The following is a 13533-nucleotide window of genomic DNA, read 5'->3' as shown; positions in this document are numbered from 1 at the left end:
TATAAATAAAATTGACTTGACCATTACATAGTTTGTCCACCAGAGAGCACTGACAAAATGCATAAGTATGTATCTAAGCGATCTGTATCAAAATAGATGTTTTAAGTGATGTGTTATTAGTTAAAAAAATATATAGATTTTTAATTTTTATTATTATTTTATTTGGTATTAATCAGGCCTAGATTATTTCTATAATCTGGTGTAATGACAGTGCTGGATGAAGTGATTTAACCCTCTGTAATTATTTTTCAGATATTGCACAGAAGGCAAACGCACCTTTGGCAGTCGGTTCTTACTGGACAAACATATTCGGCTCCATCACAGAACCACAGATGGACAGGTGAGTCAAAACCGTTCATTGTGTCTCATTAACAGGCTCGGGTCTGAGTTGTATTCTAAAGCCCCAACTCCATAGTAATTCTGTTTTGGGTACGTAGTGTTCAAACTGGGAAACTGACTAAATTAAGTTAACTTAAAAAGAATGTATGTATGCTAAAAAATGCTGTTGATACACTATTGTCCCACAATGCAATGCAAATAGGAACTGGAAAGATGCTCAAAGCTGGAAAAATAAGAATAAAATGCAGGTGATGATGCATATCACCTGCCAGTTTAAATAGTATATTAATATGGGCATATTGTATCTAGTATTTTGTATAATTTGTGTGTTTGTTTGGTTTTGGTTGCACAGGCTATATAATTTTAAATTGTTTTTGTTATTAATTAGATGTAGTATGGAACTGGGGTTCGGCAATAGTGTTCACAAAGATATAAATTCCCCCATATAAAAGTTTAGTTTCTTTCCCTTTTTGTTTCCTCAGGGTCCCCCCATGACCAGGAAGCGTGCAGCCACAGGGGGTGAAGGACCAGGTAGCTCCTCAGAACAAGACGGCGAGGGCGGACCTCCTGGAGGCAGGACAGGAGACGAGGAAGAAAACGCCACAGAGGATGGCGAGGATGGGGCAGGTCCTGCAAAGAGAACCAGGGGGTCCATTGCATCCACATCGCTGGCGCCAAACGAGCTGGAAGAGGAAGACAACATCTTCCGTTGCGTCCCCTGCGGCTTCTCCACCGAGGACGGCGCGGAGTTTCAGCGCCACATCCCCCAGCATCGGGCCGACACCGCCTCCTTCCAGTGCCTGCAGTGCGGCGTCTGCTTCGCGTCAGCCGGCTCTCTCAGCAGGCACCGCTTTATCACTCACCGCGTGCGGGACACACAGAGCGACGCAGACCGCGGCACCCCGCGCGCTCAAGGCTCTCCCGACGGCTCGCCCGCCGGCTCCCCTCAGGCGCTGGGTGAGGACGGAGACGGTAATCTGAGCTGTAAGGTGTGCGGTCGGCGTTTCGACAAGGCCTCAGACCTCAACACCCACTTCAGGACCCACGGCATGGCCTTCCTCACCGCACACAAGACAGACAAGCCCCAGTAGACGGGGGGGAGGGAGTCCTCTAAGACTGACAGATCGTCTACATGAGGAGTCGTGACGGAGGCGAGAGGCTGTAGAATATGAATGTTGATCCTGAGATGAAACAGAGCTGCTTACTGGGCAGTTTTTTTAGTCACCATAAACAGTTTTAATCTATCTATGGCACCTCTTCTGTGCAATTGTAATTGCATGTTTGATCATGTTACTGGTCACTTAACTAAACACACCTGTGATAGACTCTTGAGTAAAGAGTGGAAAGGCTCCTGAACAGCGCCCCCGCCCCGAGTAAAGCATTTATATATTAGCCATACTGTCTAATACGTCTTGTCCTTCCATTTTACTCTCACTCTGCACTGACTGTAGCCACTTGCCTGTTTTGTCATCTAACACACTTAAATACATACACCTCCCACTGTACTCCTGACAGCTGTAGTGCCGATATTTTTGTACTTCGCATTGTTCACGGTATTCATGCTCATTTTCCCCCGGCATTAGGTCAGTTTTAACAGCTCCTGAGGCTGGCAAAACTGACCTCAAGCCAAGATCTCAAGACGTCTGAAGCATGAAGGGGAGTGTTTGGAGAATTTGACACTGATTTTTATGTTGCTATGATATTTATTTATACGAAACACATTACTGCTGTTGGTATGTGTGCGAGACGGTCGCGTCAAATCTTACCAGACGTGGTGCGATTGACCCGCAGCAGAGACACGAGGCGAGAATCTCTGAAAGCATTTCATTAGGAGACGAGGTTACTGGAGGGCTGTAACCTGTGTAGTGTGAATAATGTGTGATGTTGTTAATCGTTAAGCTAGAAGAAGAGGAGAGGTCAGGCTTCCTGCCAGTAGTATATGTGTACGAGTTTTGCCATGTAAATACATATAGTTACACTAAAAGAAAGCGTTTGGTTTTAGTAACTTGCTATGATAATGTGAATACGTATAGTATTTGTACTTGTACTGTTCCCTTTTTTTCCAAACAATTTCAAGTTTAAAAGAAAAAGAATTCCCCCCAGAGGTAGCTATACATTGTAATTACAAAGCGGAGGGAGCGCGTGGGGGTTGTGTTGTCTTAATGTGTATGAATACAAATGTTTATCTCTTTGAGACGGTTCTTTTTTATCTACAGAATCAGTGCTTGCTGTATTCACATTTCTTTTGTATGTTTCAAAAACAGCCTCCATGGCCTATGAGTGGATTTTTTTTGTTTGTATCTTTTATATGTCATGATATCATATTTATATAGCTCAGTAGTGGAAACTTCATGTCATTTTCTTTTCCATGGTTGTGGTCTGCTTGCTGAAAATGCCATACACTTTTTGTGCTGTTTCGAAAATAAATGTGTAAAAGAGACGGTTGATTGGTGCAGTGGGTTCATCTGCAGAGTTCAAGGTCACGTTAAGAACTGTGTCTACAGCTTCGGTTTACAAAGTCCTCTGTTCATATTGCACTCACCTAGAATTTATATCATTAACAAGACTGTGAGGCTGTACGTAGGCACAGTGGTGGTGAAATGCTAACATCCTCGCAATCACAAACCTAAGATTCTGCAAGCATATGGTCATAAATCATAGTATTGGACAAATTAAAAGTTTGGCTAGAAGAAATGTCAGGGAATAACCAAAGTCATTAGAATTCATCCTGGGGATTCATTAAATAGTTGTTGAGACATTTCACTCAAAACCACAAATGTCAACTTGAAAACTTTGACCTGCTGGTGGCGCTAGAGGAAAAGCCAGGAGAGTCACCAAAGTCAGTACGATTCATGCTTTATAAACAAGTTTTGTGCAATCAGAATCAATCTACTTATTCCAATAAATCAGTCTCAGACATTAAAACACAGACAGCTTCAGTGGGTATCACACATTCACACTTAAATAGCATTTTCTGTATACATGACTCGTAGTTCACCACTACATTTTACTACTGGGTTTTTCACAGTCTTGCTCCACCCCCTCCAGCTCCAGCCCCGTCTTGCCCTCAGTGGCCTCCTGACATGAGGCCTGGAGCTCCGGCGGACTGCCAGGATGGTGGACTTCAATCATCAGCTCATAAATCAGTGTTCCCAACAGCGCCCCGACACAGGGAGCCACTATGGGCACCCACCACCAACCACCTCCAGCCCTGCAAAGACAGTGGGGTTACATACAATCAGAAATGGAAATTACATCATTTAAAGATCCCCTCCAGATATGTATTAAGATGTGTACAAATACACAAATAGTCTGCTTGGAACAATGATGTGTGTCTGATCATTTCCACTTTAACATCCTTAAAAAGGCATCTCCTACTTCTATAATTAATCATTAAAAATGACACAATCTATGAATATGAAAATTTTGTTCATTCTTTAAGTTTTCCTGTGGGACGTAAGATGTCTCCTACTTCACTGTAAAGCCAATTCTCAGTGTATGTGCACTGGTGGCTTCAGGTTTCAACATCACACGTGTGTAAGTTGCATACTGGACCAAAGTTGACTTCCAAACTATTTGTGGTGTCATAAATCATGCTCATAGAAACTTGTGAATGTGAAAACATCCTTTTAGTTGTAAACTCTGCACATATATCATTCTGCACAGTAAAGCTCAAACATCCAACTGGAGGAACAAGGAGAAAAAAAAGATTTGCTGCTTGAGGGCTTTAAATACTGAAACCACTAACTTGAAAACATTGACTCCCCAGCCACCGATGTACGTGAACAACCGAGGTCCTAAATCCCTGGCCGGGTTAAGTGCGTAGCCGCTGTTGGCGCCCATCGAGATGCCAATAACAAGCACAGCTGCTCCCACCAGTACAGGATGAAGACCATCAGGGATGGAGCTGTTCCTCTGGTCCCCAAGAGCCAGGACACACAGCAGCAGTGCAGCTGTGCCTATCACCTGGAAAACATGTGAATTGTTAAGTAAAACTTCACTGGACTGAAAAAAAAGTTACATTTCCTGGTTGAAAAAACAAAAAGCTGACCTGGTCCACGACACCTCCCCACACACTGAGGTAGTCAGCTGGGTAGGTGGAGAATATGCCTGCTGTGGCAGTGGGGCCCGTCACCGTCAGCTCACCTCCGCTGTACGCCTGAATGGCATCTGCAAACATTGCATCACACACACAATCTACATACGTTGATCTTTTTATGAGATAGTGCCATCCTTATCCAGTAATATGAACTGTCCTATAGTAGTCCTATAGTACATTTCTTGTACTTCTAGTGTTCTATTACAGATAGTGTGATGTGATCATTGTTGAAAACTCACCATAGTGCTGCAGGCCAACAGTGGCTGCAGCCAGAAAGGCCCCAAACACTTGGAAGAAGATGTAGAAAGGTAGCTTTATCCAGGGATGTCTGCCCAAAACGCACAAGCTCAGAGATACAGCTGGGTTCAGATGGGCACCTTATGGATGAAAATAATAAAGAGTGTAAGTCTGTAATTTAACATTTCATGGATGATATATTCTTTTGTCACCTAGACATATAATCTACTGTCAAGAAGTTTTGACCTGCACTATTAGTAAAGGTAATATTTTTATATATGATATAGGCAAAGTTAAACTGTTTGAGGGGCAGAGGTGAAAAAAATATGTGATGCATTTATGATAACAACTTAGTCAGGATCAGGAATTCACAAAGTTTTGTCCACTGGAGGTCCACTGGAGGGTATCATGTTTTATCTACCAGGGGGCAACTGAAAGGGCACTTTTACTGTGTTCTTTTCCAAACATGAGACCCTCACCTGAGACTCCACGAGACACAAACACCCCAAATGTTACCCCCAGAGCAAAACCCAGATTGATTGACAGGTACTGCCCCTTCTTATCTTGAGTTGTAGTCACTTGGGCAACAGAGCCACATCCAAACAGCTGCAATTACATGAAACGAAGAGCTGTATTAGTAGAATATAACAACCTGGAAGCAAACATAAAGGGTAGAGAGCAGTAAAACAAAAAATCTGAAACAATATGCATGAGTTTACAATGTGTTTTTTAGTTACAGTATTCCAGATGTGATGAAACTGAATGAAACACTGTTACCTTGGAATAATATTTTTTTATGAACGTCATTAAAAAAGAAACCTGCTTTATGGTTTGGGTTGTAAATGTTCATTGCTCTGACAGGTAAGATAAACAAACAAACTCCAAATCACTGATGTGCAAAACTTACACTACCCATTCTCACCCATCCTCACCCATCCTCCCCCTCATTCACTCACTCACTCACTCACTGGCACTCTGTTTTATTCTTTCTGTCTTTGTTTCAGGCCAAAGTCCTTTGGTTATCCATTGTGTGGACTCACCAGCTGCTCCAAGAACAAGAGAGTAAGCATGTAATCATTTTAGGAAACTGTTAAATACTTGCTGCTTGAGTTTACTGATTAAGTATGAATTTGGATGAACCGGTGGAGGAGAAAATCATTGTTTTCTGTAGTTTACGTCTTATTCAATTAAATGCAAAAGCTGTGTCTAATCCATTTAAGCATTTTAAATATTCAAGCACATTTAAAAAGGGAGCACTTTGACAAATGGATGCATTAGAAAATGATCCACATGTGGTACTTCTAAACCAAAGTGCCTCTTGCAACTAACTTTAGTTTAGATCCATAAAAGAAATACACTTACAATCAGGACGTAGACTCCAAGGCATTCAGCCAAGCACTCCCTGACCAGTTGGTTTCTGATCTGACATTTCCTCAGCAGCCTCTCCATCCCTGAGATTTCCTCTGCACTGTCCGGCCACAGGTGAGCTCTCAGAGCCGGGACATGAGGTCGGTTTGACTGCACTGTCTGACCTGCTGAGCAGAGTTTGCCCTTTCATACTGGAGCTGTAGGCTACGTCACACACTTTATGGCATTGCTGAGGTGGTGGTGTGTGTGCATGCAGGAGGGGAGAGTAGTTCACTTTGTAGGACATCCTGATACCGAAATCACGGCTGACATGATGAAAAACACTGACTGGCTCACTCTGTAGGTTTGCTGTGATTTCACTTGATTGGAATTGGCTCTGATTGTTCCTCTCGTTTGATTGGTTGTTACATCTCTTCTTCTCTTCTTCTCTGAATGCAAACATGATCTGTGTGTCCAAGAAATCCAAACAAAATGTTTATATTTTTTCACAATCTGTATAAATGTACACAGCATAATATAGCTGATAAGAGATGAAATCTCTTTGTCAGTAATACGTCCTGAACAGTCCTGAGAGACAGATAAGTGACAGAGCTTGAATTGTAGATTTTACACTACTTATAGAATAAAATAACAATCTTTTAAAGTATTAGTGTAATACAAGACAGTCAGAGTGTAGTATAGTGTAATCACATCTTCCATAAGATATTTCATCTCTATTTTATGCTCCTAAAGCCTCGGCAGCTGACAAAGTCACTGGTTTCCTGTGGAGATAACCTTTCCTTCAGAAAGGGAAAAAACAGAGGAGGAATGAAAAGGGAAGCTAGACTAGATCTGATTTCAAAGGGTGTGAATATGTTATACGTGCATCCAATGGCATGGGACCACTTTTTAATAAATAAAGTTGCTTAAATGTTCTTTATGTAGTTTCTATTTGGGTATTTTGAACCTTTGTTTTATGCAACATTGATAAGATTGTTGAGACAGATTTGTTTTGTTCAGCCACTATCAGGACTCTGTTATCCATAATGAGATTTAGATACAGTGTGCATATCAAAAAGCTATTGCTATTGACCTGTAAGGCCTCGGATCAGTAACAAGATGACAATCTATAAAGTTATAACGGAGAAGATAAGTTTAGACCGCAGGGATGGATCATCTTAGCCTTATAAAACATGCAAAAATGGGTCCACACAGGAAACACAAACCCTGTACATTATTTAAACTGAAGGATACCAGAGTGAACAACATCCTGTGTAGTGGCTGTGAAAATGGTTTGCAACGACAGTTCACTCTGTGTACAGTGTACAGCTCATCTTTCAAAGACAAACTCCACCGTACTTTTATCTCCACCCCTCTCGTGAATGCAGATGTGTCAGAACATGAGAAGTAACCAGAACACTGAGACCTTTTGATATTTCCCACATGAAAGAGCATGTTGTTTTAACAAATGTTTTAGTTAAACATGAATTATCTTTCTTTCTGTATCAAAGACATCATTGCTGAAGCACTGAAACCACAAACCTGAATCCAGGTCATATCTATTAATATATACCATTACTGAGGAGGACTGAGAAAGTGGAGAAGAAGAAGAAGAGGGATGATGAAGGTGGAATAAGCCAAATAACACGGGGAGATGAATAGATTGCAGTCATCCATATATTGCGCCTGATAAGGATCAGAACATGCTTTTAGAGGTTAAGACTGTTATCAGCCTGGCAAAAACCACATGCCACACAAAGGCACTTCAAGAACCGAAAAGACTTTTTACTGTCAGCTTATCTTTCACTTCAGTTCACTGGCATCTAATGTTGGAAATTCCCTCCAGCACAATAACAATATAATAGTTAACAGTAAACTTGGATATAAAATGTTTAAACCAACTTGTCGAATGTCCTCCTGCTTATTAGGTACACACTTTACAGCTGCTCTGTCCAAACCAGTTTGTTTACTCAATGCAAGGAGGCCTTTAATATCCAGGAGGGCACTGAATAATAACAGAATGATGTTAGTGTGAAAGATAAAAGCTACGGGTGGAGAAAATACACCAATGTCCCTTCCAGTTAATGCAGTTAATTCACACACATTTTAGTTTTGGCTAGAAATAAACAAAAGGATACAAAAATAGCACAAATTTTAATTTGAGTTTTTGCATACACAAAAAAAAAACTGAAATACAAAAACAGGATAGGTAGGGTAAGCATTCATGCAGACTCAGTATATATCTAGAAACCCTCCTTTTTAAAGAAATATCTCTTCTTTAGAGTGTAACGGTCGCTAGCTCGTGAAACCAGAGGGTTAACTTAGTTTGTACAATAAATAATAAAATACTAGAGTATTGGATATCTGTTTGCAAATGATGTTAAAGTGACACTATGTAACTTTGGCTAAACAGCAGCCACTAATAATAATTGATTGAAACTGATCTAAAGTTTGCTAACATTAGCCACCACAAGCTAATGGTCATAACAGACCTAGCAGGGTTGTAGCAGCAAAACCTCTAAATGTATCGAGTACAATGTGTTTTTATTACTTTTTCAACCTTTTCTTTTAAGATGGTGCATTCATTTCAAGAGTTAGTCTTCTTTTAAATAGGTAAAAAACGAACAAACACAAAAAACCAACTATGTAAATATATTAAGACTCTCTCTCTTTATTTGACATATCACACACTCACATTCATACAAACGTATCCTACAGAGAATTCAAAAAATAAAATATGGAATTGTGAACTGTTTAGTGAGGGATGTGTCTCAAACTGTCAGAATCACGAGTCTTTCGGGATTGGCAGTTTATAGTCTACAGGTACGTGGTCAGTAGGAAACTCTGGTGTTACTTTAAAAACAGCCCAGAAACGATAATCCAACACATTCATTTTGGCAATTGTAGGTCATGCAAGTGTTCTGTCCACATTATGTATATATCCTACAAATATGCAAACTCACAGCTCTAGAGAAACACTCATAGACTGAAACGAAACAAAACGCTACGTTCAACCCGTCCAGAGAATATATTTCACTTCACATCTTATTTAAATCCCCCAAAGAACTTGGAAAATAATGAGTCATCATCCCGCATGTCCGAAAAAGGATTCTGTCCACCTGGAATAGAAACAAAAATGTATTACATCAACTACTAATTTATTTTTTAACCATCAGTATCAGCAGCTACAGTATGTGTAGACGGACCTGGTATGACAGATCCAGTCTGATGGTCTGGTCCTTCCAGGCTACCGGGACCCCCTGACCGGGTCACTGTGATCTCCTCTTTGCCTTGGCTGTTTCTAACTGTTCGCCGCTCCTCTACAGTCTGACAGACATCAAAACAGAACCACAATTTAAGATATAAATAGTTAATTTGTAAATATTTTTAGGAGGTTTTCTCTAGCAATCATCATTTGTCAGACCCTGGCAGTACTACAGTCACGTTCCACCCACTGGGCTTAACCGGGTCCCTTCAACTGTCCATTAAACACAAAAGTACATCAGTGTATGAGTTATAATGAGACAAAATCAACTGTTTCTCTCACCCCGTCAGGTTTCATCACCTTGGTGACGGTGACTGACTGGAAGAATGATCGGGTCCTGGGTTGGTTCGGTTCCTGGCCAGCAGGTGGTGTCAGAATCTGATTCAGACCCTGAGAGGACACTGCAGAGTCCAGATCTGGAACGGATGGGAACGTGGAAATCAGCGGGGAACACAGGGCAAAATAATAGAGTTCATTTACTGAATAATTTAAAATATCACCTACCTCGGTCTTCTTTGCGCTCCTCCTCTGGACCTTTATGTTGCCCCTTTCTCAAAATATCATTAAACTATGAATGAAACATAAAAANNACACTTCATGATGCCACAGAAACAAAGTATTGATAGAAAACTAAGAGAAAACATCTTCTTTCACCTTTGAAAAAGGAGTCCAGCCATGGAACGGTGAGCTGGGAATCTCTGGCGACTCATAGGAAGGGTGGCCATCATTTCTGGGCTCTCTGGGTGGGCCTGCTTGGGGTCCTTGTGGATCGCTGTCTTGGGATTTGAGCATAAAATCTCTCAGGGGGTTTCCACTGGATCCCCTTTCGAACCTCTCTTCTCCGTCCCGAGGTGGTGGCATGATGCTGGGAACACCTACAACATACGGGACAGATTACCAACTGCTGGGCGTCCCCCTGTCAGGCTTACTGTGTGTGATCACTTCTACAGCCAACATGATGAGGCTCTCCTGGTAGGTGTGTCTTGTTCTATTACCTGATCTTGAGGTCCTGTGGCGAAGAGGGTCCCCTGAAAACCTGGTTTAAATCAATGCCACAAATAATAACTTCTAAGTCTAGAAAAGAGAGCCTGAACAGTACCGGTTTTCGTACCATCTTGTCCAGACCCTGGCTGTCCTTCCCAGCGGCCCAGCTGGGAGAAAATCTCCTCCATCTCCCTGAAGACGTGGCCAAAGACTGGAGGCTCCTGGATCCTCATCCCGTTGGGGCCAACGCTGAAGCCAAACCTCAAGGCACTGTCAAAGGGGTCCTGCTGGTCCCCCCGGAAGCCATCATAGTAGAATCCATCTTCTTGGTCATCATCGTCGTCATCATCATCGTCGTCGTCGTCATCACGAGTCATAGCATCAAAGAAGGGGTCCCTGTCACATGATTACAGTGAGATGTGAGTGTCACTGAACGTATATTGAGAATTAAATGGCGTTATGTCAAGTGGCAACTTAGTTACGTTAATAGACCTTAAAGTACTCAATCGTATTAATTCCGAGGTCACTCTAAGCCTAAATAAAACTGCCACCCTGCCAGCTGAGGGACCCCTGCGGTCAGCCTGGCGGAGAAACACTAATCTTGTGACTAAAGCCGTTTTCATTACCTAACCTAACTAACCCAACGGGCTGCGACGCAGTTAGCGAACTTCTCTTAGCTTAGCTCAGAGTCTGTGTGCGCAAACTCACCGTCGGCCACGATACTGGCCTCCAGGTACTCCGAAGAACCCGCGGAATAAATCAAAAACACTCATTTAATGACAGCTGCGGTGGAAAATTAAATCATAACTACACATAAAACGCACGAGCAGCAGGTGCCCACTTGATACAACGAAAGCCTCAGTTGTCAACAGTGTCGTAAAGTGTTCCAGATACTTCAGAATGACGCAACCAGTCGTAATGCTACTTTACCGTAAATAACAGAAAGAATGCGCAGCAGAAATTACCAGTTTTAATATTAAAACCATTGACAGTAATATATATATATATATTTATAAGATTGAAACGATGGTGTTTAACATTAGTGTGTTAAATAGGAGACGTTGAGAGGTTTAAACATGTTCCCTAGCAACGGCGTTCCATCTCCAAGCGTCTTTAACGTTCCAGAAGTTCCAGCTCACATTGTGTCAGTAAAAACCCAGCTAACAGGAGTGTGTGCACTATTACCAATGTAAGCTCATTTATGTGATAGCTAACTGTCTGTATTAGGTATTTATTACTATAGAAATATGCAGTAACCACCCTGAACTCTCACATGCACTGATTTCAACCACCCCCGGACTCTCTGCAGTCACTATTATACACTTAAAAACCTTACCTACTGTGCAATACCATACAATGTGCAATATCCCATACCATAATGTACAATATATATATATATATTTAACAATCTGTATAACATCACCAATATATTATTTTACAAATGTACATACTCAGACTGTCACCTATATCTTCCCCTTTTTTGCACTATTAACCTTTATGTCACTGTATGATACTTCTATTTTTAATTTCTTACTGTTTTTGCACTGCTAATTGGAGTTGGCTTTTAATCTTTCATTGTACATGAGTGTATAGGACAATAAAAAGGGCATTCTATTCTATTCTAAACACAGCCAATGGGAGTCTTTTTCGCCACATAGAGCTGATGTGTTTTCTTTACACCCTGTCAGCTGTTTGAATACCGATTAGTGGCCTGCAATGCTTTTTCACATCACAATCTAATGCATAAGCTACAACCCCTCATGAAGATACCATGTATGTTAGTCGGTTGTCAGGACCAGCAGCATGGCTCAATGTTGACACGACTACTGAGTATGTGAATATTTGGCTGTTCATTATTTCGGAAATGTAAATGGCAGCATTAAGTATTAAGGTGACATACTAGACATTCAGCTAGTCAGACCCGTTCAGCTCGCTGTCAGTCACATAAAAACAGGTGATTTAGATGCAAAGAGTGCATTCCAAAGCTTGTTAACAAACAAAAGGCAGATGTCTGGAGAAGTGCTGCGTTTGGAGTTTAAATTGGTAACGCTGATCCTCTGGAGTCTGTTAGATAACTCAGGTCTATAACAGAAACTAAACCTAAAGCCTCTGAGTCAGACCGTTTCAGTTGTGCCCAACACTTTGTGACAAGCTGCTTCTTGTCAATTCACTGTTCCACTGATATAAACTATCAGTGAATTAGTGTTGAGATGTAGCCATGAGATGAATTAAAGCCTTCAGCAACACACAAACACTGCACATCAGTCGAACTGTTGAAAGAAGGGATGCCGCTGTATTTACAAGCCACATGAGAAACAAATATAGTTTCTTAAAAGACATTCACATCCAAAATGATGAAAATGTCTTTTTCTTGTTTATTTACTTAATATTTATATATTTTTACAAAATAAAAAAAATATATGAAACAAAAAGCTAACAAGTCTGCAAGGATTTGAGAAGGGAAAGGAGAAAGCCATCGAACAAACAGGGACTACAGTACTTGTGTTTTTTTATATATGTACAAGACAAGTTTATCCATTTAAATTTTTTTTTTTTAAAACGCACAGTACAAAAAGAAAAAATAAATCACTGACAAAAAAAAAAAAAAAAACCCATAGTACAATTCTGTCCATCAGTATTCAATGTTGCAGGTTTCCTTATGATGGGGGACAGGTGGTGGAGCAGGGAGGAGGTGGGGGGGCCTCAGAAACAAAATAAAACACACTGGAAGGCAGACTGGGTGTGTATTGGCCTTGGAAATCATTCTCAAGATCTCTTGCAGAATAGGTGTGACCTTAATGCAACATATTTAGAATTCATGAGAACAGTTACTGTACAAGTGTTGGATAATGAAAAAATCCTGTGCTAGGCAGAAAACAAAGCACAGTACACAACCCACGGCCCTGTGTGTACAAACATGCACGCAGTCACATGACAAACACACTTTCCTCACAGTCCAAGCCAGTGAGCTTGCTTATATGTCTTTATATATAATATATCTATATTTGGTAAAAAATAAACTTCACAACTCTACCAATTTAGAGAATTGTTTCTTCAAACTTAAAACGACATAAAAATGAAAAAAAAAAAAAAACCTTAACAGCAATTAAGCAAATTATTGTGTTTGGGTATTTTGTGTGGGAGGGAAGAGTTTCCACCAAAATTAAGAGGTGGGGAGTTGAGGGTGAGAAATACAAAACCAGCCTGTCCCCCCACCTTCAGATATTACTTCATTCCTCCCCATCAGTAAGAAAAAAAAAAG

At 40.9% G+C, this 13533-nt stretch overlaps 3 protein-coding genes across 3 annotated transcripts in view; 1 reads left to right on the top strand and 2 right to left on the bottom strand.

Annotated features, from left to right (window-relative positions):
- The window catches only part of znf687b (zinc finger protein 687b), a gene marked incomplete in the record, with an annotated part of 10101 nt that extends 7322 nt beyond the window's left edge, over positions 1-2779 (top strand). Inside the window, 2 exon segments of the mRNA XM_035681381.1 lie at positions 253-340; positions 822-2779. Of these exon segments, the coding sequence (XP_035537274.1) occupies positions 253-340; positions 822-1430 (697 nt within the window).
- Positions 2780-3179: 400 nt separating this feature from the next.
- On the bottom strand, positions 3180-6329 carry aqp10b (aquaporin 10b). Its single transcript, XM_035681322.1, is given in 7 exon segments — positions 3180-3550; positions 4088-4305; positions 4391-4509; positions 4678-4815; positions 5155-5281; positions 6038-6179; positions 6181-6329. Coding segments are annotated over 7 exon segments (1104 nt in total). The 3' UTR covers positions 3180-3339.
- A 2344-nt stretch (positions 6330-8673) lies between these two features.
- On the bottom strand, positions 8674-11157 carry hax1 (HCLS1 associated protein X-1). Its single transcript, XM_035681700.1, has 7 exons — positions 10980-11157; positions 10399-10667; positions 9942-10162; positions 9792-9855; positions 9570-9703; positions 9229-9349; positions 8674-9141 (listed from the first exon to the last, which is right to left on the bottom strand). Exons 1-7 carry the CDS (start codon positions 11042-11044, stop codon positions 9068-9070), a joined length of 948 nt encoding a protein of 315 aa, XP_035537593.1. The 5' UTR covers positions 11045-11157; the 3' UTR covers positions 8674-9067.
- Between the last annotated feature and the right edge of the window lie 2376 nt (positions 11158-13533).

This window comes from Morone saxatilis, unplaced genomic scaffold (genome assembly GCF_004916995.1).
Source record: "Morone saxatilis isolate NCDOM2014 unplaced genomic scaffold, NCSU_SB_2.0 Contig9, whole genome shotgun sequence".
Classification (NCBI taxonomy): domain Eukaryota; kingdom Metazoa; phylum Chordata; class Actinopteri; family Moronidae; genus Morone; species Morone saxatilis.
The sequence above is the reverse complement of the archived record's forward strand: the minus strand, read 5'-3'. Positions and strand labels throughout refer to the sequence as shown.